We start from the raw sequence: 26047 nt of genomic DNA on the forward strand, positions 1-26047 counted from the left end.
TGAGAAAGCTGCAGGTTCAGTACAAGATAACAGTATGACCCCAAGTAAATTTTAGGAAATAGAGTTGAAAATCAATGGGGAGATTTTAATTTTAACACTCAAAACTGAAGCGCCCAGTGCAGACAGAGGAGAGAAGCCCAGAGTTGTACATCAAAATACAGAGCCAAGTTGGGATCCTGCTTGGAGTGAGAGAAGCTCTTGGAAAGCTTTTTAAGAAAGGCAGAACGAAATGTGGCAGGAAAATTCCAGAGTGACAAATCAATGATAGAAAATTCCATTTTCAAACTATGAAACAAAATCTTTCTGACTGTTTCTGAGGGGGATATAAAGCCATGGTAACACACAAAATGCCTTTGCCCTTCTGTTTACACAGAATTACTCCAACACAATTCAGGCAGCTTTTACTCAAGAAAACAACCCTATTCCTTGAAGGTTGATGTTATATTTCGGTGCTCTCAGGTGTGTTAAGTGATTGAGGAACCCATTTTATGTCACTGAATTCTCTGTCACGTAATAAAAAGGAGGGTAAATACCTATGACAATGGAATCCATTGTCAATGTTGGTGTCTAAAGAACAACTGTTCTTTGTACAGCACCTTTTTCTTCCTATTTCTCACTTTGCTGTTATTTACAAAATAGGAAGTGTTGAAGTACAAGCAGAAAGCCTTCCTCAGACTTCATTCTTTTCATACAAACTCCACGAAGGTGCTGTTTCTCCACCAGGGAGGTTCCAAACTCCTGCCTCTCATAACAAAACCTCCGTGCATGGCCAGGTCAAGGAGATAAAGGCGGTGGCTGCTGAGCAGCCAGGTACAGATTCCACCTCCCAAGGCACAGAGCTCCCGAAACCACACTCTGCAGTGGCCACATCTCATGTCAGACCCTGTCACAGCACAGGCATTTCTCCCCCTCCATCCCTCACCCTTCTGCCACCTCCCAGGCCAAAGCAGTGCCTCACTTCAGAGAAGAAACCCGAGCCATCCCCGTGTACTGTAAATACGCCGCGAGTCCAGCTGTGCCCTTCCCGAGACGATGGGAAAGAACACACAGAGGTCAAGCTCAGCACAGCCTGGGCAAGAATAGGAAAGGTTAAATGTCACATTTGCCTTAGGGTCAGCTCAGGTTAATTTGGCTGGTGGGGGGAAAAGTGCCTTACACATATTATGTTACTTTTGGTTTCATTTTCTCTCTGCTAACCACAGTCAACAGCCTTCCTGTGCGCAAAACTTTTATTTTTTTTCAAAAAGAGTATTTAAAGCAGACAAACCCCAAAAGACTGAAAAAAATCCTCTTACATTAATAATAAACAATAAAACAAGCAAACAAAGAGAAACATTCCAGTAATGTAGAATTGTAAAGATAAATAACTGGGCCCTTGACGGCACAGAAATTATATTTTGAAGTAGTGAAATAATTGCTTTGGGTCACTAATGCATGACTTCACTCAAACTGCATTTCTCTTAAAACAGCTATTCCATAACCTCTGCCCACCAAATCAGTTCTTTTTTGTGCTGCAAATTTACCTAAATCATGCATAGAAATGTCCATCTTAATTCCTCTGAGCCACGGTGGGCATTTATGAACAAATGAAACTAATGCGCTGAGCCAAAGACTGAGGTGGAAATGAATCCTTTACTTTCCAAAGCAGGGACAGCAACTAAGAGCAGGCCAGCTCTGAGTCTCCAGAAAAAAAAGAAAAATACAGAGCCTTTAGTCAACACCCCATTCACATTTGAGAGGACTTTGGGAAAAGGATGAATTGCTCTGGTGTGTCTGTCCGCCTGTCTCATGGGCATTTTGTTGGACCTTTCCCCTTGGATATGGTCACTGCTCTTCATTAATTCATGAATGATCTTTATCTCTGTCAGTGATCAACTATGAGACACAAGTGTTGCCTACTCTCAGTTCCCACTAGAATTTGTGGTTATTTCATCCAGGTTAGAGAGGATTTGTAGCTTCATTTTAAGAAGGATTAACAAAGAGTTCTGGTTTGAAATACTGAGTTCCATTATGCAGCAATATAGAATATAAAACCAAATGAACAACGGTGCTGTAAAATTCACCTGCATGGGAGAAGCTGTTTTCTCCTCTCACACATGGAAAAAATGGCTACAGAAATATAAAGGAATGGCTTTGGAATATAAACCAGCCCCCAAAGCTATGGATATGATCCAAAAATGTCAATTCAAGCATGGGGCTACCAAAGAGCCACAATGCAGCATCTGGTAAGTTTGAGTATCTCACAGTAGGTAGCAGCAGAGTGGGTGAAGTCAGCAGGAGTGAAAGCTGAAGGGAAGGACTAAAGTGGAAAAGGATCACCCACAACAGTGGAACACCCCTTGCCAAGGTAGAGGGGAGTTTGGACGCAGTGGATGCTGCCAAACACGGAGAGCTGCACACACTCCCCTTTCCCATTCTCACACAAGAATTCCCAGATGCCATACTCAGTGCTCTAATAAAAGCCACCCGTTAGGCCTCCCTGTCAAACATCTGCTGGTGGCATGCTGAGAGGTGCTGACATCTGACATAGCCTCAAAGCAACAGAGCAAAACCTCTTTTTTAAAAAAATGTAGTTTCTAGTACTCCCGAGGTCCCAAACAAATCCATCCCGTGGAAGTACAACAGCGTCTCAGCAGAAAGCAACTCCCAGAAAAGCAGTGGGATTTGTATTGAATAGCTTAGACTTCAAAACAGAGAGCAGCTGCTGAGCTGATCACACAGGGATTCCTCTGGAATTTGGGAAGAGAAGCAGGAATTTTCCAGATGCATCTCATCTACAGTGTTTTAAATCTTTAAACTGAAATTATCTCCACTGACTGCATCAGCTGGGTCTTATGCTCTGTAAGGACAGAGTCACTTAGATGCATAATTCCTAAATTTTCTTTAGACACTGCACACAAAAGGAGAGGACAAAACATCCCTAGAAATGATGGCTGCAGAAGACACGAGCACATCGCCATCTCATTTAATCATCTGGGCTCTTTCTTTTACTAAGCAGGATGAAGTGACCTTCCAACATGGAAAAATGTGGGAGTTGTCAACACAAAATGTGCTCAGCCCACAGCTGACAAGAGAAGGATCCCTCTCATGTCTTCTTTTCCACACAAGAATGAAGTCTCACCCTGAATTATCCACTGTATTCATCTATAAAGCTAAAGCATTTTCCACTCCTGAGAAACCACCTCTGGCAGTGGCATGGATCATATCAGGAGGGTGTTTCCTCCTACTCTTCATCTCTGGGAACCTCCTCTCTTCAGACTCCTACTTCAGCTCTTCCCATGGGTTTCTTTAAAATATCTGAGGCTGCAAATGCTATCTTGTTTCAACATCAAAATTGCAGCAAAACTGTCTTCAGCACACAGAAAAACTGCTGCTTGGTAGCTTTGCCCCAGAACTCAGGAAAAAAAAATAATAATTAAAAAGAGTGAGTGCGAGAAAAAAGGGAAATCTGCATTTAATTTCTAGTTTTTCAATTAGGCAATGCAAATAAATTCACTCCATCTCCACAATGAAATTGAGTTCTCACCCCATTTTCTGGGATGGACATGCTCAGAACAGTGGCCCAATTAAAAGCAAAAGTTTTTATTTTGTGTCCACAGAAGTTTGTTTTAGGGAAAAACAGGCATCTAACTTCACAATGAAAATGTAATTAGTGAAAGAGTTCAACACAGCAAAATCAAAGCAAATCCCACACTTCCTTGACAAAATCCATCCTCTGTTTGAACACAGTTTCCAGGGCAAGTGGGCATCTGGCGAGTTTTGCATCACTGGTCTGGGGAAACAGATGCTTTGGGAGAAAAAACGCCAGATATTCCTTGGTATGCTCTTATAACAAATGCCAGTGTTCATCTGAGCAGTTCTTTCCTTCTCAGAGATGGCAACACATGGGAGAGGATGAGGAGAGCTGAAATATTTGCTGACTACTAATCACCTGAAGGAATATGCACAACCAGAAGAGTGGAAACTGCTACTTCAGGACAAAACCAGAGATTAACATAGGAGAGGAGGAGAAAGTCATTTTTACAGTGGCCAGGGTGGATTTATATCCACTACCACATGGTTACTTCATCCACAAGATGCAGCTGAAAGTGATGCTTATTAAAGAGCAGTACTCAGAGGGCCAGTGTGTGGGAAATACTTTGCTTTCTGGAGAACCAAAAATGTCAGCCCTCTGCATCAAGATGTTTCTGGCCTTTCTCAAGCCAGTAACTTAAAATCGCTCGTGCAGCAGCACTTGGCAGTGTACAATTGTTTGGCTCAGCTTCACCAGAAAAATAATTTCCATTTGGGATAGAAAGTCTAAATACAAGTTTTCACAGGAGCCTGCAACCTGAAACCTGAGCCAGCTAAGGTTACAGTAAAGGGAAAGACTCTGAGCACAGTTCAAGAAAAACAGGCTCCTCTTCAAGTCATCCTTCAGCTCTTTAAACCCCCTCTGAGTTAATCCAAGTGGCTACATAAAACATTGCTACTTGCTAGAGAACACCAAATGCTCCAGGAGACACTGCTCCATGATCTTAGAGGCCAGATGTACTCAGCAGCTATTCCAGGAAGTCTGGAAAAAGAGACTAAAAGTCTGCATGGAATGGGAATTAGGACCCCAGCTCAATAAAGCGACTGAACACATGCTCAGTTTTAAAGCATGAAATTAAATCAATCTTTATGCAAAAATAAATTAAAAAAAACCCTCGAGCACCTGCTACACTGAGCCCACCACTGAACTTCACTGTTGTCTTTGAAACTTGGAGATCTGCCTTCAGTGAGCATTGCCTACACGCTCTGCTGAAGCAGCTTTTAGAGGGGAGGTTCTTCATCCACTGAAAGGTGCTGAGGGATTTTCTGAGTCACAAAATACAAACCAAACCTGGATGAGGCCACCCATGAGCTGGACTCGTCCAACCAGGTCTCCAAGCCCTTCCAAAGTAATCTGAGATGTTAAAAACGAGCGTTACTGCATTTGAATCACAAGCTGCAGCTCTCCTGATTTTTTTTTTTTTTTTTTTTTTTAATGGAAAGACCTTTCAATTTCACATCCTTGAAGAGTTTTGTTATTCATGCCCCCCATCTGTGGGTATCATATTCTGAGCCTGGAAGGGGAGAGAGCCACTCACAGCACTCCTACCTTCATGTCTGCCCTCTCCTTAGGTCTACAAACCCCTGAGTAATTTTTTCCCACCCAGTTGCCATTCCTATGAATCCTCTCAGCAGCTCCAATGCAATTCACCTCACCCACCCTATTCCAGCAGGCTTTGCTTCAGGTTCCCTAAGGCTCAGTGGAAGAAGGAACCACTGTCAAGGAGCAATCCATCACCTGTGCTTTAAACATGGACTCCAGGATGAGATAATCATGCACTGGAGACAAAACACTCAGGGAATCCACAGTAGCTCAAGTTTAAAAGTCCTATTTACCCAAGTGAATACCAATATCTCACCTACATGTAGAGCCTCAGCAAGGATCATTTACCCATCCATCGTCACCACTGCCACTACACCTCCAAGGCCACCCTTCACAGGCTCTCCCAGCTCCAGCTCAACAAATCTGAGCTCCCAATCTTTGTTTTTCAGGTCTTTGCCACCTGAAAAAGGCAAAACCCCATCTGGATCAAGACTTTATCAGATGATGGTATCTGCTCAGCTTCCCATGGAATGCCAACAGTAGTACCTCTGTATCCTCCACAAAATGTTCCTCCGACCCAAGATTTCCTGAGAGGGATTTGAAAATGAGCCAGTGAGGTGGCACTGGGTATCAGCAGTGAACTTTCTCTCCATCTTTCCTTAAACTGCTAATTCTTGGGCCAGAGCTCACTTTTAGATTTGATAGGCTGGAGCTTACTTTTAGATTTGAAAACCAAATATCACAGCGAAATTCAACTCCAGGTCTGGAATTATCTTACACTACCTAAAGGGGAATCACAGACTTTTCTCCAAGGAGTCAGATTCCTCTCAGGAGCTGACAGCAGAGCATTAAGACAGGCATCATTCACAAGCTGAAGTGAGGGAAAATCTCACAGAACATAGAGAAAAAATTATGCACCATGACAACGACTGAGCATTGGAAAAGAGATGTTGTAAGAAGACATTTCAGAGACGTTGTGAGAGCTCCATCTTTGCAGATTTTCACAGCCTAACTGGACGAGAATGATTTGGTTTTGGAATTAACCCTGCCTTGAGAAGGCGACTGGACAAGGAACTATTGGTAATCCCTTCCAGAATTATTCTTTCATTCCTTGATTCTATATGATCTATAGTCCTTATGGTAAAAAGAATCACAGATAACAATTACCCCCCAAACCTTTCAATGGGCAATGCAGTAAACAACTTACAGTCTGCATCTTGAACAGTAATCAGCAATCCAGACGCTTTGAGGTTTCTTTCACTCATGTTTCTAAGGTTTTTTTCCTCTGTTCACATAATCATAATTAAAATATTATGCCAAATACTATAAAAAGACATTTTAAAATTATTAAAGGTGGAATTTTTTTTTCTTTTTTTTTTTTTTCTTTTTGAAGGTAAGAAATACTGCAAGTCTGACAGGACTTCAAAAATCCTCACGAAGACACTTGATTTGATGAAGTAGGGGATTCTCACACCATGGAAGGTGTCTCATGATCAAAGTGGACTAAACTTTGGATCTCCCAGCAGGTGAATTTGGACGCAGGATGAGGAAAGACCCTCAGTGCACCTGCCTGGAAGCACACCTGGTCAGAATATTTTCCTGAGCTCTGAGACACCATTCCCAGCAGCCAGAGGGATACCCTGGGCTTCCTCTCTGCTTTGAAAGAGCCAATTGATAGCAGAAGGAGCAGCCTGGTCCCTGGCAGCGACGTTTGCTCACAAAACAAGCAAGCAGCCCGGGAAGAGCTGTGATGGCCACACTGCCCAGCACAACCCTGGTGTGGCTCAGGAGCCTCTGCTGGCCTGAGCCCCCTGAAACCCAAGCCATGCCCGGGCCTAGGATCTGCTCCTGCCACTCAAAGGGAATCGATACCTCAGCGAGCAGAGCCTGGCTGGCAGCCCCACAGGAAACCTGTTCAGGCCCGTCAGAACACTTCCTTTCCTTCCCTTTTGCCTCCTTTCCTCCTTCCTTTGCGCTGGAAAAGCCACCCCTGCCAGAGGACAGCACTTCCCAAGCTATGGCAGTGCAGAGATAACAGCACTGACCAACTCTCCCGCATCCCAGGGATCTGGGGAACAGCAACAGGGATTATCCCACAGCCCTGGAAGCAAGTGGCTCCTCTCCAGTCCTCTGGCACTCCAGCTACTATTACCAGGGCAAGGGTTTAGCATTGCAGTGAGGACAGCTAATGTATTTTAATCTCCATCTGCATTACTCACTATTTACTTTCCCGGCATACACAAGCCAGAGTGGACAGTAACTCAGCCAGCATTATGGAAAAGCTTACATAGAGCTTTAATTGGCTTCATTTAATTAGTTTCATTTTCTTATGGCTCTGTGGAAGAAATATTTCTCAGCTCCATTTGAATTATCAAATGGATTTTCTTTCTTATTTAGTGACAACATGCTGAGTTTCTGTGCAGGCACATGAGGCTTAAGGGATGTTAGGAAAGGCAGATTCCAAGTTCTCCACCCATTGAGTTCCACACCAGAGCTGGGGAAGGAGCTGCACACTCCCAGCACCCCGATCTCAATGTTGGCTCCTCTGCACAGCAAGGAGGGACTTGGGAGCCAGAGGTCAGGACAAGACATTGAAATCCACCTCTGTGAGGTGGTTTTCTCTCTCCCTTCCACAGCCCTTTCCAAATGGACCAACTTTTGAGGAGACCCAGCAGAACATCTGCTTGTGAGAGCCAACGCAGATGAGCCCAGGGCCAGAGGACTGAGCAGTGCTCACCACAGAACGTGCCCCCTGTCAGAGGGCATTGCAGGGAGCACCTCACAAACATCCCCACACTGGCAACACAAACTGGAAATTAAATTTTCATGTATTTGGATGTGACTGACGAGATTAAAGCAGACAGTCACCTGAAGGACAGTTCTGTCTGTCGACTGATCTTCTTTCTATTTGTCTTCTCTTGTAACAAGGACTGCAGCCAAATTTATCCAACTTCTCAGAGAAGAAAATTAGACCACTTTACCCAACACTTGCCAACTTAAATCAAATACAGCTATGTTCAAAGCTGTTAAGATTAAAAGAATTATTAGCAGTAAAAGACAGCAATTCTGTATGAAGCAGTTTGATAAAGCAAACCACCAGAAAGTGTTTAGTTGTTATGAACAGAAAGATAAGGAGGCAAAGACAATGTTCCTACAATGCTTTAACTCAGGCCATTGAGTATCCACATGAGGCAGGGAGGTGAGAGTGGCTCGCTGGACAGCTCCAGCTTTACATCCAACAATTAATGTTTGCACTTTAAGGAAAAGCAGACCACATTTGGGATTAAAAGTGGCAAAAATTGCAAGAAAGAAGGACAAGGGCTCGATCTGTTGCAATTTATAGATGCGGTGTGGAAAAGAAATTTCCTGCAAAAAAGACATCTGCTGTATAAACTTTTAATCTAGTGTAAACCAGCTTTCCCCCTAAATCTCCTTCTTTGGTTTTTTTCAGTGCTGCAAAACCTGAAAGTGATATAAACTAAAAAGGAACAGATTCAGCAGCATGTGCAGCCCGTTGTTACCACCCACATTTCCTCACCTCCCCCTCTCCCCAAAAAATAAAATCTGCCGAACTATTAAAAGCATCTAGAAATGTGCAAATGCTTGTTCTAAAACAATATTTTTAAAATATTTGGTTTACTAATATACGGGGCACAGTGAAAATAAAAAGAAAACAGAAAGACGCGTTCTTAATAACTCCCTATCATCCACTACTACCCTGTTTTTCTCGTGGTGAGTCTCTCAGTTCAGCACATCAGCAGCAGGAAGCCGCAGTAATCCCTGACACAAAGAGAGCTGATCACCAAATTCAAAGATGAAGAGTTGGCTTTAGTGGAAAACCCCTCCCTGGGGCGAGCCCAGAGCGATGGCAGCACGGCACTCTCCATCCAAGCCAATAAATCAGGCAGTGCAAAGGTCTGTTTTAAGTCCTTAATCACTTCTACTGTTAAATTTTTAGAATGGCTCCTGGCCACGTTTCTGCCCCAAGCAATCTGGTGGTATCTCAGACAGTTCCTGGGATGGTCTGCACAGTCTGCACAGCATCTCCCTGGTTTAGAAGCTGAAGGAGCTCAATCACATGAGCACAAGTCACTCTCTGGAATTTTTTTCTGAAGGCTGGAGAGCCTTCCTGGAGATATTGATGTAGCAGTGGAGTTAGAACCTGTGAGGCTGAAATGAAAATTCTGCACCTGATAATGCACAGCCTTCAAAGAGATCCCTGCTCTCTCACCCTCCACAACCACACTCTGGTTTGGAATATGAAGGTCACGGAGTTTAGAGGACTTGATCATGACTTTTCCTCTGCTCTTGACAGGATAATAATATGTAAGCAGATGCCTTATATGCACAAAAGCTAAAGCTGCTTTCTTGCTGGCTAAGGGCGGGGATGAACATCATCACTGAAATGTTTTATAGCAAAGCAAAAGCCAGCCAACACCAGCACACAGCCACCTCCCTCCAACACCAAATAATTGCCACGGGATAGTTACAGACTAAACCCCGACAAAGTACTGCCCCAGGAAGGGCTTCTCCTGATGAGATGTTTATGCTGCATTAATTCACAATAGGGCTGAATTTTGGCAGCCTCAGACCAGGAATACTATTTAACTTGTCATCGCTGGCTGATACACTCACACTGCCCCAGCTCTTTTAACAGCTCCAGGAGAACAAATAAATGATATTAACCTTTGCTTTTGGTTTTGATGAATTACTCCCCCCCTCCCCTCCAAATTATGTGAACAAAGCAAGGACTTTATATAAAAATGTCGTAAGACTCATTTGCCTTCATTTTACGGTTTGTTTTTTTTGTTTCCCACATTCAGTTAAGTCTGTTCTCAAGTGCAGCATACATCCAGAACTCCTTTAAGAGAACATAAATCTCAGAGCAAGTCTTCACCCTTTTGCTGACCAGCCCTGTGTAATCTGTCAGGTCATTTGCACCAGCATTTTCATGTGGCAGATCTAATTCTGTACCAGAAAGTTGCCTCATCTGGTGGGCGTTGCAAACCCTGCAGCTCCCATAAAACACAATCGCTCGGCTGCTGTGAAAACTTAAACTCCCTTAATTGGGTAAGGGCCTGCTCCCACAAGCAGCTATTCCTTTCCTCAAATCCACAAATGTGGATAAAGTCACTGACTTCGAGTCCACTTTCAAGTGTTTTCAAGTTAAACAAGAACTTAAAAGCTTTGGCTTTGAGCCAAAGTTTTAAAACACTGCTCTTAAGCTTCTCGGTGCAAAGTTTCCTCCAGCTGTAAAGCAGAGATCCAGATTTACTGACAACATTCAGGCATTAAAACACTCCCCAAAGGGGCAGCAAAAGCTTCTGCTACAGCTGGAGCAACCAGAGCTGCTCTGAAGCTGAAGATTCAAAATGTTATTTCCTACACAGGTATATGCACAAGCCCCTGTCAGACACTAGCATGTTTCACCCAAACAAGCTCCTCTATAAAAAGAAACAGAAATACACTCAGAGTTCACATTTCTTCGACAAAACACATTTTATGGAAACTTTACTTTTTGATCTTTAATCTAATTTTTTCCTCCCTTTCTTTTGAGGAGGTTTTGTTTTTAAAGCAGTGACACAACAACCAAAATTTGCAGAAATAGTTCAAATGCAAAGCTGCAGCAGAACTGGAAACCTGAAAAATACATAGAATACATCCACAGAGGAAACACATGACATTTCTTGGTTCATTGAAATTGGACTAGTCTGGCTAAATACTCAGTACCTGAGTACTTTTGTTAATCTCACTGGCAAGTCCCACACTCTAAAGACAAGCAGATATTTTTATGGACCAAAATAAATCAGTAAGAGAAAACACAAACTGGGAGGAAAAAAGGGATCAAGAAACAAAGATCAGGAAGAAGCGGTTTGAGGTTGTATAGACCCACGCCACTGTGCACTGATCTCTTCCTTCATTTGGGGATAAAAAAAACCCCGACACTGGCGGAGGTGAGAAAGTATTCTCTCACTTCTAGGAAAGCTACTTTAAAAAAAAAAAAAAAAAAAAAAAAAAAAAAAAAAAAAAAAAAAAAAAAAAAAAAAAAAAAAAAAGAAGAAGAAGAAGAAGAAGAAAAAGAAAAAGAAGAAAGAAGTGTTGTTTGCCTCTGAAGCCTGTGGTTGACCTGGCTCTTCTCTTTCTTTCTAAATTAGACAGGGGAGAAAAAAACCAACCAAAGCTCCCAAATAAACAAACAAAACCAAAAATAAACAAAACCCAAACCAAAGCAAAATAGACAGAACTTAAGGAAACAGAACAGATTTTCTTTCTTTATCTAAGGATATGTTGAAGATAGACCAATTACGCTGCGATAATTGGGGTCACTGCCACTTAAAAAGCTGTGGGAACAGCCTTTACAAATCCTGCACAAAATCAGTGTTACTCCTGCTTAACCTCTCACGTTTTCTTTTCAAGTCGGACTTAATCACACTTGAAACCGTCGCTCAAAACGAACAAGCCATCAAAAACCACTGGGAAAGCTTTCGAAATCCAGCCCGACAGAGGCCAACCTGATGTCCACCTCATCCCAGCATCTCCCAGCGGGATGCCGGTGATGGAGAAGGACCACTCGGAAAAGCTTCCTGCGCGTTTCACTCCGCAGAAACTCGGAGCAAGTGTTTGGCTGGGTGCGTGGGCTGAGCCCTGCCCATCGCCACCCCTGACTGCCGATGGCTGCTGGAGCACATGGTGACACAGAGGCACGGGGAGAGAGGCCGGGGACACCGGGCACCGGCAGGGAGCGGCGAGTTGGGAGGCAAAGCCCCTTCCCGCTGCGGCAGGGAGCTGCCACCCCGGTGGGGTCCCTGTGCTGGGACCTCTCCTGGCCGGCAAAGGTGGCTGTCTCACAGGGAAGGGGGCTCTGGGGCTATGAGGGGACCCAGAGGCGAGCGGGCCGAGCGTGTCTCTGCGAGCACCTGTGATGGAGCACAAAAGAGCCATGGGGACGGGCGGAGCAGCACCTGGGAGCGGAGCGGTGTCCGCCCGCCGTGTCCCAGAGCCGGGGACGCACCTGCGAGCGCGCGGGGCACGGTCCCCGCACGGAGCCCCGAGCGCCCGGGGCTGCCCCGCTGCGTCCCCCGCTGTCATGGAGCGTTCCCCCCGCTCCCTCCCGGTCCCGATCTCGATCCCGGTCCCGCACCCCCCGCCCCGTTCCCGTCCCCGGGACTTACGGGCAGGAGCAGGAGCGCGGCGGCCGCTGCCGCGGGGAGGCTGCGCTGAGGCGCCCGCCCCGCCATGAGGGCTCGGGGGGTGCCCGGGCCTCAGCCGGACCCTCGGCGCTGCCCCGGCGCCGGCATCGCCCCCCGCCTGCTGCCCTTGACCCCCGGCCCGCCGTCCCAGAGCCGAGCCCGGCGCTGCCGGCGCGTCCCAGGGCAAACCCCCGGCGGGGAGGGAGGGAGAAGGGGGAGCCGAGCCCGCCCTCCGCCCAGGATTCCTCGGGGATGGAGGCGGCGGGGGGCCCCCGCTGGAGCGCGACCCTCACGGCCTCTAGCAGCGAGGGGAAGCGTGCTCTGCCCCGGCTCCGAGCGCCTGAGAGGGTCCCCGGTCCGTCGGGAGATGCGGGGAAGCGGGGCCGCACCGCCCGCACTCGTCCAGCAGCAGCGGGGAGCCCCCTCGCCGTGCTCCGAGAGTGATGGAGATCCCTCTTCCCCGAGCAATGGGGACGCCTTCCACACCGGCTTCCAGAAATAACGGGGATCCTCCTCCACCCTCCCATATACTGGAAATTCCACTGCCTCCAAAGCGTCCCAGGAGCAAGAGAATTCTCCCTGCCCAGGCTCTGAGTGCAGTGGGGATCATTTTCCAAAATTAGGTGCAGTGGACACAGCCCCCCAGGAACGTTAATAATCCCTTCACCACCACCCCGTTCTGCCAGGCATTAGGTAAAATGTTAACTCCACTGCCTGAAAACTTTCAGGAGCAACAGGCTTCCCCCAGTGCCCAGGTACAAGCTGCATTGTGCACACAGTGCATTAGAAGTGTTTTATAAAAAAAGGTAGAGCAGCTATTTGTTTGAGCACATAGGATGCTTTTTATGTAAAAAGTTTAGATTGGATGCTCAGAAGAAGTCCTTTCCTGTGAGGGTGGGGAGGCCTTGGCACAGGTTGTCCAGTGAAGCTGTACCTGCCCCATCCCTGGAATTGTCCGAGGCCAGGTGGTTGGGGCTTGGAACAACCTGGAGTAGTGGAAGATGTCCCTGTCCACGGCAGGACGGTTGAAACAGGATGATCTTTAAGCTCTCTTCCAACCCAGGTCTTTCTGTGATTCTGTGGCAGCCTGGAAGCCTGGGAAGGAAAGGAAGAATTCTCCGTAACATTGTGCATGCTGAACCACCTGCCTATCCTGCAAGAATAACGGAACACCCCTCAAGCCCACCATGCAACATTACCAGGTGTGATAAGGCCCTACACCTCATCACGATAACGACAACAAGAAGTAAATCTCCCATCTTTCCCCATCTTTGCCCCAGGGCAAAAATGTTCCGACTTACTGGTCACCAGATTCATCAGCACGGCTTTCCCAAAGTCTCCGAGGCTGTGCGGCACCTCCTCTGCTATTTCCAGCTGCCGTGGGAAGCCCTTTTCCCCCAGCACCAAGCCTTTTAGGACTCCCCAGTGCATGTACACCCTTCTATCCAGGCAACCCTAAACCTGCCTGTTTGGCTGATCCTTGTGCACTTGGTTTCTGAAATAAAAGACTTTTGTCTGGCTCTTATCTACAGATACTTGCCATGCTAGAACCCTGTTCAAGGAAAGGCAGAGCAAGGTCACCCCTCATCTTCCTGCTGACTTGCCCAAGGAGCTTCTGCCCCTCTGGGGTAGATGTTGATGATCAGGGAATTGGAATCTTACAGATTTGGATGCCTGACCCTGTAGGAGCCCAGTTCCTGGGTCTAGCAGAGTTATCACTGCCTGCCCTCCGTGTCTGGTTGGGCCTCTCCATACAATGGATGTGTCTGTGGCATTGTTAGGTGTGGGCATCAGGCCAAGCCCTGCGCCTCCCAGTGCCAGCAATGAGCCTAATAAGATTATTTTCCCCTCTGCTCCACCCCATCTGCCCAGAGGACAGCCAGCTGTGTGTGAATCACAGTTAGAACCTTCCCCCAGCCGCAGCTGGGACTGTCCCCAAAAGCCCAGCTGTGTCCTGAGGCACACAGCCCTCAGTCACAGTTCTGGGGCTGGAGCAGACAGGACCAGCTCCTTCCCAGTCCAGCTGGATTTCCTCAGGGAGCAGTGCCATACCCTGCCTGTGTATCACCTGTTGCCAGCAGTTTTCTTCAGGGAGTTGGTGCCTTTTCTTCCTTTTCATCCCCAAGACAGTGCCTTTCCACAACTCTCCTTATTTGTTGTTGCTTTTGGTTTTGTTTTTTAATCAATGGGCATAAAGGTCATAGTGGAACAGAGGAAAGAGTTCCAGCAAGTTCTCAGGGTTTGCAAAAGCTTGGCAAGATGCAGAAATACCTGGACCTCTTCCTTTGAGGCCTTGCTGAATATTTTGCTTTGTCATTTGCTCAGAAAGGCAAAAAAACCCAGCTTCTGACCCTCTCTAAAACACCTACAAAAACACTTACATTCCTAATTTCCTTCAAGTATCTCATTTAGTACAGCATGAACATCACAGCAAGGAGATGGGCACTTATATACACTAGAAAACTTGGAATCCTCCTAAGAGTCTGGCAAAAGTTCTCACAAAGCAGCATTATTTTCCCTTTTCTTCTGGTTATTCAACAGTTTGAATACATATAAATATTTAAGCTTGCCTAGTTTTCCATTTTCTGCCTGTTACACACCAGCATTTGTTTCCTTTCATTATTAAAAGAAAACAAAGCCATATCCCAAAGTTGCATGCTTCCAATTAATATGAGTTCGTTCATGAAAATGCAAAAGGGAGGAATAAATCCAGCCCAATTTTTTATTGCATTTAAACATCCACCTCCGGGACTGGAAACTCACACGCGACAGGATTCCATGAACTCATGGGAATCGGTAAAAGAGGCCTGGAGCTGCCTGTGCACAGACAACAAGTGCCCTGGAACCAGGAAGGTTTTCCATGGCTTTCTGTTATGATTTATCTGTGTTTATTGTGCTGTCCAGAGCCTCGTAATCTTAAAAGTTGTATTGAAACAGAGCAAAACAACCCCAACATTGTGACTATCTAAGGATTAAACAAATCATTCCTGTAGTCTCGTGCCCGGGGCTTTTCCCCTTGCAGCGGGGTTGCAAAGTCCTACCAAAGATTTTTGTTATCTGGGTTGCTTATAAGGTCACTCCCCTTTGGATACTCTTTTAGGGTAGAGCTCATGTTGCAGCTTTTCCTTCATTCAGAGGACTCTTCTCCCAGTCATGTCCTGTTATAAAACCTGTGGGATCATGAATCTTCCTGGCTGGATTTATGGGTGAGTTTGGTCAAGGTGAACACGGAAAGAGAGACGTACAGGCACAGATACCCACACACCTGTGTGTGGATAAGGCATGAGAAATGCAAGCCTTGTTCTTTCAGGAAACACACCAAGACCTCTGACATCAATACCCAGAGACTCAGGAATGCAGGAGAAGACAATCCTGGATCAGCTGGATTGAGTGAGTCTCCACATGGGATCCATGGCAAGGATCCAATCACTCAGTTCTTGCCCTAATGACTTTCAGACATGGCTTGTGGTCATGCCCATACAAGGATAACCCCCTCTTGCTTTCTTGGTGGTGATTTTTATTCCTCTTTAAGGCTCCTAAAAGAACTTCAAGTCTAAGTATTCCCACTAAGTATTCCCAAGTCTGAGTGTTCCCACTGCTCTCAGTGGTGAAGCTGTACAGAAAGAATCCTCTCTGGAGAACGGGCATGGCCAGCTCCTGGTATCACATCTAACACAGCTGTGTCCATAACCCTGAGGAATTTCTACAATACAATGAAATAACTTAAAAACCAGTTTTAATAATGACCACAAGTATCATGCAAGACATCAGTAACTAAAGAGTGAAACCAGGCTGAATCAGGTGCTAACTTTGCCTCTCTGAAACACTGGAGTACCTCTCAGAGGGATGAGATATGTGTTTCAGTTAAAGGAAAACATCAGAAAGTATCAAATACAACCCTCCAGGTCAGCTCTGGAGCTCTCTTCCACGGGTCCCCACTTGGGGACAAATGGAGTCCCCGTTTGGAACTTGGATAGATTTTAGGCCTCTTGTGCAGGATCTAAGTAAATCCAATTTTAATTATGTATCAGATGTTTTATTCATCCCCTAAACTAATAAAGTTAGACCCCTTTCAGGGATGTGAGAGCTCAGAAGAGCTACAATTCTCTGGAAGTGTTGTGCTGCCCTGTTCCCTCCTGACTACATCACATTCAGCTCTGTTTCAGAGGGGCAGGAGAATTGATCTGGGCATGCCAGACCTGGAAAAGGCCAGGCTGGGAGAAGGAATGGGAGGAGTTCCCTCTCCTTGCAGAATGAGTGACTGCCACGATGACATTTGAAGCCAGAATAATTTCTGCAAAGAAGGAAAGTTAGCTGGAGGGTTCTTATTAATTATGAATGTGATGATTTCCTGAAATAATGGTAGGTCAGAGTGGGTAACGAGCATGGCTCAGGAAAACACAGCTCTGACAAAGCAAAGGCACAGAACTTCCTCCTCTTCAGTAGGTCAGTATTTGCAATTGCACTGGAAGGAGGGATGTAAGTAGGATGGAGCAAAAAATGGTGATATTTAAAGAAAGTTCCATTGTCTGAAATGGTTCCTAATAGTGAAGTCTCTGGGGTGTAGTATAAACCTTGGGAGTGGGGAGAAATAAGGAAAATGAGCTGAAAGCATCACCCCTTGGGCATAAAATAGATTTTCTGGCTTTCCTTACTGTGGAACTCCTGTGGCCACTGTATTCTCATGGAATAACACGGGGCTTTTCCTGGTGCTTGGTGTTTGGCACATCCTCTTGCCAAGGAGATGCAACTGGCTCTTCACTTCCCAAGGGCACCACAAACCCCAGCAAGCACCGAGCCCACATGGGCTGGGAGAATTGTTCTGGTGGCTGCAAGCCCTGCCAGGTGTTCCCCTGTCCCCAGCCAGCTGTGGGACAGCAAAGCTGCCACATCTGGGGATGCTGATCTGGGTACTTGGGGCTTTCAGGTACCTTGCTCCAGGCTGGGAAGGACAGCTGGCAACTTGGATGCCATTCAAAGTTCCTTGGCGAAGCAGTTTCAGAGATAAATTTCAAAAATATGGTGACATGTATCATCAAGAGATGTTTCACCTTAAAAATGGGGGAGGAGAGAAATGTGACATGAGAGGAATCACCTAATTTGGGTTCAGAGTTTCAAGCCACACTGAGTAAGTAGAGCCACACCTCTAAGTAGATCTGACATTTTGGTGGATTCTTGGTATAACTTGATTATTTCCAAATAACTTGAGAGTTAATTCTGTGGAAATAAGTCTTGGATTTCCAAATAGCAGAGAGAAATGTGTGATTCAGCCTCTCTCTTTCACTCTTTAATCAGAAATGCCTTCTGCATTTTGCATTTAGATTGCAGTGTTCACCTGGCTTTATCACACTGAAGGAGATCTGGCACTGGACAATCAAATTATGACAGAGACAGTTCCTGCATCCAGCTTTAATCAATTGTGATTACACTAGAATCTGACTCATGTGTTTTCTGCTGAAGTTCTTTCTTCAGGATGTAGTTTTCAGGAATCTTTCCTAAATTTTATATTTGTTTGTCCCCTTGACAGGCAATGTCTTCAAACAACGCTCAGTTTTCAAGGGGTGATTTTTTAATATCAGCAGTCTTATAGATAAAATAAATAACACAACTTCAGGGCTAAACCCCCAGTCCTTTTAGCCTGAAATAATTTATATTATTATTACTGTTGATGTCTCAATAAAAAGAACTTTTATTACAATTCTTTTGGGGGCTGAAAGCAAAACTGGAAGATTTACTGCTTTGCAATGAAATTCATAGAACTTATTCCTCTCTTTTTCCATTTCCCTTCCTCTTTGGATTTTTCTGGTTCAATATTATGTCTGGAATTTTGAGCTCAAATAAGTTATTCATCTTCAGCTTGCCCTTACATGCTAGAGTAGCTTTCATTCTGTTTTGAGGCTCAGACACCCAATCTAGTCCTGCAATTTAAATGTTACTATGGACAGGATTTCTCTTGTAGGCTGAGATAAATAACTGCAGGTGTCTCAAGATTTTAATGCCGAGCTCATATCATAATCAGTGGAGATCTAGGGAACCCAATGAAACCAAAAAAGTACTTTTCTGACAAATACAGATGTTTCTTGGGGCTGACTCTAATTTCTGACAAGCTTCATCATTGCCTGATAAACTTGCCTGCTCAAGTACAGCTTCACCAGACAAAGTTTTGGGAGAATCCTTCTCTTGACAGACTGCTTTGAATTCCTTGAGATCTCAATTATTTTAGCAGCTGAGCTTACAGCATTTTGTGTCCCCAGATCTGCCAAGGATTTCCTTGTGTGGGGTTATCACTCAGCATGTCAGGAATTTCCTTGGAAAAACGTTTTTAAATTTTTTGCCCGTGCAATGTTTGTTTTGTTTCTTGCCATCATCTGACAATGCTGATCGCTTACCTTTTCTAGTGAAAGGTTTGAAAATCAAACTTTTTTCAAATCGTACTTTTCTCTTTTCTCCCCCAAGAAATGTTTGCAGGCTCTCTGGAAGCTCACAGCACAGCAAACAAACAAAAAAGTTCATGATATTTCTTGTCATTCTTGCCTGACACTGTCAGTGCTAGTGGAGAGGATTGGAAATTGTACTCAGCAGTTGGCAGGTGAATGAATCAGAAGCAGTTTTACAAATATTCATTTGTCAGTCACAGCAATAATACTCCAATTTTACACTCTTTAGCCATGTGGGTTTCAGTGAATCCACACTGGAGGTACACACAGGAGAAGAACCAGGCTTAGCGAGTGGAAGAATGCATGAAATGGGGATTTTCTACATCCACTTGTCTAGAACTCAGCTGTCAACATAATTTATCTCTCTTTATCTCTAGCCTAATGGTGCTGTGTCATCCCTGAAGAGAAGCATCACTTTCTTTCCCAGGAATAGCTGCCTTCTATTTTGGACCGTGCTTCCTGCAGGTTTTTTGTTTTTTTTTTCTATTCTGAGTGCCTGAAGTCACTCAAAGCATGGAGGCAAATGTGTTTGTGTTACTTCAGCCTTAAAACTAAATATCCCAGAATGGTTTGAGTTTGAAGGGACCTTTAAGCTCATCTCATTCCACCCCATGCCATGGGCAGGGACGACTTCCACTAAACAAGTCCATCCCACCTGGCCTTGGACACTTCCAGAGATCAAGCAACAAGTTCTAAAAAAATGTTGCAAGAGAACTTGTTCTCTGGGCAACAAGTTCTAAAAAAAAAATGAGAATTAGGCATCCCTGTGAGGACTTTCGAGTTGGATGCAGATTTAACACTTACACTGAACGTGACCATAGAGTTTGCTTTTGCAATTTTCCATTGGTATATAAACTGCTTGCAAAAACCTTGCTGCCAAGACACTGGTAAATAAACAAATAACTTATTTATCTTCTGGTGGAAAGGAGCAACAAGGGACTTGCACATAATGATTTTTTTTTCCCTTTTACTTCTTGCCCTTCAGCCGTCTCAGTGTCGCGAGTCACTGGAGCCAGCAGCAGCACAAAGCTCCATGTGGTAAACAGTGGGTCTAGAAATGATGTTGATAAATAGAAATAAATGCAAGCACACAGACTGAATACTAAGCAGAGGTTTCTATTAGCATTTCAGTCTCTGCTTAAGACATTCACAAAATGTCCAGTATGGGACCATAAACTTTTAATAAGAGCATAGGAAATGAGATGTCAGTTCCTAAGCCATCTTATGGCTCAACAAATTACCATCATAGGTAGGACTGGGCTGAAAAAAGACATTATTTATAGTGTCTACAAATGATTGTGTTTCCCATTCCCCCTTTGCAGTCAGTGGACATCTGAGCAACACAGACAGAGAAGCCCAGCTTCATTCCACAACACCCTAAACTCAATGTCTATGGCCCCTCAGAGGACTCACAGCCCACTTTTGTCTGTGAAGGAAGCTGGAAACAGTGAGTTCAGATGGGAATTGTAGATATCTCAGATTAGGCGAATCCCATGAATCCCACCCAGTCCTTATTGACAGAAGAAATCACCCTGCAGGAGTCATATCTTGCCATGCACTTTGCTGTTCCTCTTTGCCACAGGATTAGGACAGTTTGCAGTGACTGATGCTCTGGCCCCACACCCTTAAATCCTCACGGAGAGGCACCAGCTTTAGGCATGAGAGCATTTGATTTCTGAAACCGGTCTTGTTCACAGCAATTAATTAATGCCACCTTTGGCAACACCTCCTTGTGATGAACATCTGGCTCCCAGAGTGTGAATCAAAGCTGTTTGTGCTGCCTTATTGTACATGAGAGCTCTTCCAGGCAGGAGAGCTGGAGGACCTTTTAGTCACTCATGTTAATACTCCTCTAAATATTGCAACAATCAGCCTCAGCAGTTTCAAAGGGTCTGAAATTTTACAGAATAATGCTTCACTCAGGCAGTACCTAATTAAAACACATGCTGTTGTTTTATTTCTGATGGCCTGGCTGACTATCAGTCAAAATCCCTTTTCAGAGCAGCTCTCTGCATCAGATTTCTCTAGCTGACAACTTCCCTTAGGCAGAAATAATGGCCTTGTTCACACTGCCTTAGATTAGGATGTTTCAGCCTTTTCCAGGCTGCACATCCTGTTGTCTTGGATTATGTTACCTAAAAATACGTATTCTATTTCATCTGTTGAAGACTGGTTTTGGGAGATGTTTTATCCTTCTAACTCCAGGGGGGAGAGGGCGGATTCCTTCTGATAATGGTCCAGCCATTAAACGCAGGTGGGGCAGTGTTTCTTATCTCTGTCACCACCCCTCCATCCTCCAGGGGACATCTTCTGATAATGGCCATTAGGGCCCACCAGTGACATGACACATTCCATCATCCCATTGGGAGATGCTCCACACAGTGGGGAGGAGCCAGCTGCTCCCAGCTAGATAAAAACTGGGACTGAAGGACACAAGGTATTCAGTTTTTCCACTGGATTCCTGGAGGAAGGCTGGACCCATCTCGTCACCACTGGACTTCCTACAGGACCATCTCTACTCCACAGAACCACATCTGTTACCCCAGGAGGATTTATTTGGACTGCTTCCAACACCCTGACCACCAGGGTGCCAGGTTGTATCCCTGACTCTCTCAGGGTTTTTTTCCAGGATCTTTGTTTGCTTTCTTTCTTGTTTTTTTGTACTACTCCATTTGTATTTTCTTTTTTTAAAAACATTCCTAGTAAAGAACTGTTACCCCTATTCCCATACCTTTGCCTGAGAGCCCCTAATTGCAAAATTATAATCATTTGGAGGGCAGGGGGTTTACATTCTCCATTCCAAAGGAGGCTCTAGCTTTACTTGGCAGATAACTGTCTTTCAAAACCAAGACACCTGTGTAAGGATTGGAGCCTCTCACCTGAGGGGTCAGATGAGTTATCAGGGGATCCTCCACTGCCAATAAAAACAATTTGGCTTTTTGGGCCCACAAAATCCATTTCTAGTTTTACCCCTGTGTTTCCATGGACACTCAGAGAAGGTGGCAAAGTGGGTGGACTCAGCCTGTGGATTAACCAGGAAAACATCTTGTGAAAATATAAAGACACACTAAAATTCCACCACTTATTCATCTTAGCAGAGCTGAAGCTACCCAAGCATTTAGAAAAATTTCCTTCCAGCACTTTAAGGAAAAGATTTTTTCTCTGGTTGCTCACCACTTTGCATTTCTAAACCATCTTTTCATCCATCTATTCTTCTATTTTTCTAGTCCAGCCTGTACCGAGCTGCTGTGTCAGCACCCTTTGTGAGCAGCATTTTTGTGAGTTATGGTAGCAGGAAGGGGGTGAATCATTTCATGTTTATTTATCAGAGAGATGGTAATAAAGAATTTCCTTTTGCTCAGAAATTGAGTTTTCCGGGTATTGCTTGTTTGTCAATAAATGCTGCTTTACATCCTGAGGCATGCAAAGAAAAGGAAGAGATTATTGTCAGTGCTAAGGCAATTTACCCTCTAATGAAAACAGAAGTAGAGAGATTAAGCTAAAGACACCTGCGGTTGAAATCCATCAGGGTGTGTAATTTTTGTCTTGTGTTCTTTTTTTAGGTGGAAGGCAAGCCAGACACACTGTTTCCAGATAAGCTGATAGGAGCATTTGACTGAATCTTGAGTTTCATCCTAGAAAAAAACAAAAATCAAAAACAAAAAAAAAACACAACAAAACAAGTTCTAGTGTGTGTAAGACTAAAATTTTTATGTCTAAAATGGTTCAATTTCCTTTTGAGTCCAAGAACATGTACAGAAGGTGTTTGACAGACTTAACAAAGGCTTTATAGAATGTCTTTTGAAATCTTTAAAACTGCTGGGTAAAGCACGTAAGGTTGGACAGAATAATATTCCCCAAACACCTGCAGCTGTCAATATTAGTGGCTGAATGGCAGACAGGCCCCACAAATCTTTCTTTCCAGCCACATGAAAAAGTTCAGGATGCTGGTGAGATGTACATATACAGCTCATGTCCTGAGAACAGTGGCCCCTGCACACCAGCCTGGGAATTTCTGATAGGCGTGAGCATACAATTCAGCTGGGCTACAAAATGATCCTTAGAGGGCTTGGATTGAAATTTGGATTTGTGTGCAGGTGCCCCACAAGAATTCCAAGTCTTTCATTATTCCACAAAAGGTATAAATCTTGAAATTCCTGTACGTGGAGGCAGAAAGAGCCAGCAGTAATGAATGAAACGAGCGTTGTCTCTTATCATGCTAGCACAGCTCTTCTGAACCAAATTGGGAAGAACTCCAATGTATTCTACATGATTTAAGGAAAAGGGATTCAAAGAGTTCCTATCAGTGCCACAGGGAGCTAATGTAAAAACTAAGTTTGGGTATTTTCTGTACCTCATTGGAAAAATCCCTAAGCCTGACTGTGAAGTCAGCCCTGCTTTGAGTAGCAGTGAGAGTCAGCATCTCCAGAGGTTTCTTTCAACCCAGGTTTATCTATGACTTTGTATTTTACTGCTATTTGGTTTACATTTTTTCCTTTGGGAAGAGTCTTTGTAGAAATCCTGATGGGGCAAAAAGTGAAGTGTGATTATCATCAGTAGATTGTGGTCCTTGTCAGGTGATGCTCTACCTGTGTGATTAATACCAGGAGCCAGGTGTAGCACAGATGGGCTTTATAGCCTGCTTCCTCAAACACCTGGATTTGCTTTCCACACACCTCCCTCCCAAGGATGGTGTCAATCAAATAGAGCCTGTGAAAGCAGAGTCAATTTTACCTGAGTAAAATTATGGAGAAGACAAACAGAGCTCACAGACCCAGAGTGAAACACAGACAAAAATTCTTGTACTGAAAGAAAAGGAAAAAGGCATTTATGACACAGGGGCTTTCCCAGAGCTGAGTGAGTCTCCAGAGAACACTGCCTGCTTTAGAGGACTCATCCCCTTTTTGGCATAGAACCACACCTGCCTTCTAACTTCTCCTACAAATAAAAACCAACACATCCCTTGACCCCTCTGTCCAGAGGAATCCTACTTCAAGCAGCAATCAGAATTAAAACAGGCAGCAGGATTTATCCTTGTGAGCCCAGTGGGGAAATCCTTTACAGAACAAGACTGTAGGGTACACAAGTAAACCTTAAACCCAAGAAAAGACAAATTTAGATACATCTGCCATCTGCATTTTGTTGATCAGCCACTTTGGTGGTGAGCACAGCAGAGGAGCCCTCCCAGCAGTGCCTCTACCCCTGTGGTGCTGGCTTCAAAAAGGGTTTGTTTTTGACAGCATTTCTCCTCACTGATACCCAAGGAGACTCAGAGGAATATTTAAGAATGTCTATTTCTCCTCCCCTTGTTCATAAGTCTATGACTTGGCAGTGCTGGGTTCGTGGTTTGACTCGATGTTCCTAGAGGTCTTTTCTAATTTAAAGGATTCTATTATTCTAATGATTTTGATAGGTGACTGCCAAAATGCAAATGGTAGATTATATCAAATTTTCCAAACATTAGGATAGAATACTCTGCATTCTCACACTATGTCAGTCTCTCTGTGTAGGAAGCCCACTGATTGCCATCTTCCCCTCACCTAAGTCTTCCCATAAAACGAGACTTACACTGTGAGACTTTCCAGAACATGCAGTTCCCATAATCATCAGAAACTTACAAAGCAGCAGGTATCTTGATTCTTGGATTCAGAAAAAAATCCAACCCAAAACATTAAACGAAGGAAAGACCATCTTGGTTTAATGTCAAGGGCACGAGAGCCAGGAATTCAAATCTCACATGTTCTGCTGCTGACATGTTGTGTTTTAAGTCTCTCCTCTTTGCTTTCCCTACTTATAAAGTTGGAAAGAGCAAAAGTGCTTCTGTTGTTACCATGAAATTCAGCATCAGTTCACAAAGCACGGAATGTTTGGTGTTTATATCCACAAACAATATTTTTGTGCTTGGATGGCAGGCAGGAAGCTCCCTTCCTGCATGGTGGATGCACCAGCTACTGAATTTTTTGGAGGTGAACTAAAGACAGCTCTGTGTGCCTTTGCTACACAATAATTGAGCACTGGAAGCACAGGAGGCTGGCTTCTCACTTCATCTGACCTATGGACAACACTGTGACACCAGAAGTGCCATGGGGGCCAATTCTTGTTTTTCTTTCAGAAACAGCTCCAGGAAGATGTCAAAGTATTTTCCAGTACCTAAAAAGGCAGTAAGAGACCTGGAGAAGGACTTTTTACAGTGGTATGGAGTGACAGGGCAAGGGGTAACAGCTTCAAACTGAAGAAGGGTTGATTTAGATTAGATATAAGAAAGAACTATTGTATGAGAGTGGCAAAACAGTGTCACAAATGATCCATCTGTGAAATTATTCAGTGTCAGGTTGATGTGGTTGAAGATGCCCCTGCTTATTGCAGGGGGGTTGTACCAGATGACCTTTAAAAAGTCACCTCCAACCCAAAGTGTTCTGTGATTCTTTTTCTTTCAGCCTCACCTTTGAATTTGCCATTCCTGTATTCTTACAGCTGGTGTGTTACAATAACTACAGTGAGTCAGGACCGCTGGCATAAGGCCACCAGGATTAATGTAACCAAGTAATCCAATCTTAATGAGGTTTAAAAAGGAGCTTGACAGTAGTTCCAAAGCACTTTTTCGATGTATGGCTTGCCTGTGATTACTGAAGCATGCAAAGAATGTTATTAATAGGTCTGCAGTCAGGTGAATAGGTCTGGATTAATTTCGTGTTGCAACAGGCAGTGGTGACTTAAGTTAGCGGAAACTTCAATGACAAACGTGCTGATAAACTTTCCAAGAGCTTGAGGAAACACAGCCATGGAAAATCGATCAGGATGAATGTGTTTAGTAAAGGTTTGTATCTCAGTTTCATCCTTCGAGCAGATCTGCTCCTCTCATCTCAGAGGCACAGACCTCCACTGGCAGGCACATCCTCCCTGAAATCCGAAATTATGTACCTGGCTGCTCAGCTGGGAGAAATAAATGGTTACAAAACCAAATTGTCTGCGATGAACGCAAAATGCAGATGTCACTGATTCCTGCTCCGTGTGAGCACAGCAGTTTCACAGCTCAAGCAGTGACCCTTGATAGTTTTGTTTTACAAATCTCAGTTCTTCCGTGGCAAGAAACAGTAAACAAATGTTCCCTCGCCACCTTCTCCAAGTCTTTCAGGCTCCAAGTCTTTCAGACACCGTGGTGTTTGCAACAGAGTCCATTTTAAAGCCACAGATAAAACTGTGAAATGAAAACAGGGTAACCTAGCAAACATCCCCTTGGTTTTGTATTTGCCATGCCCTTCTGTAGTCCACTGGCTAAGGGACTGTCCTGTCCTTCTCTGATA

At 44.5% G+C, this 26047-nt stretch overlaps 1 protein-coding gene across 1 annotated transcript in view; it reads right to left on the minus strand.

Annotated features, from left to right (window-relative positions):
• Positions 1-12378, minus strand: part of CRHR2 (corticotropin releasing hormone receptor 2) — a 138205-nt gene extending 125827 nt beyond the window's left edge. The window contains exon 1 of the mRNA XM_040062418.1: positions 12289-12378. Coding sequence (XP_039918352.1) covers positions 12289-12354 — 66 coding nt within the window. The 5' untranslated portion in view covers positions 12355-12378. The remainder of the gene's footprint in view (positions 1-12288) is intronic.
• Between the last annotated feature and the right edge of the window lie 13669 nt (positions 12379-26047).

Source organism: Hirundo rustica, chromosome 1 (assembly GCF_015227805.2).
Source record: "Hirundo rustica isolate bHirRus1 chromosome 1, bHirRus1.pri.v3, whole genome shotgun sequence".
Taxonomy (NCBI): Eukaryota; Metazoa; Chordata; class Aves; order Passeriformes; family Hirundinidae; genus Hirundo; species Hirundo rustica.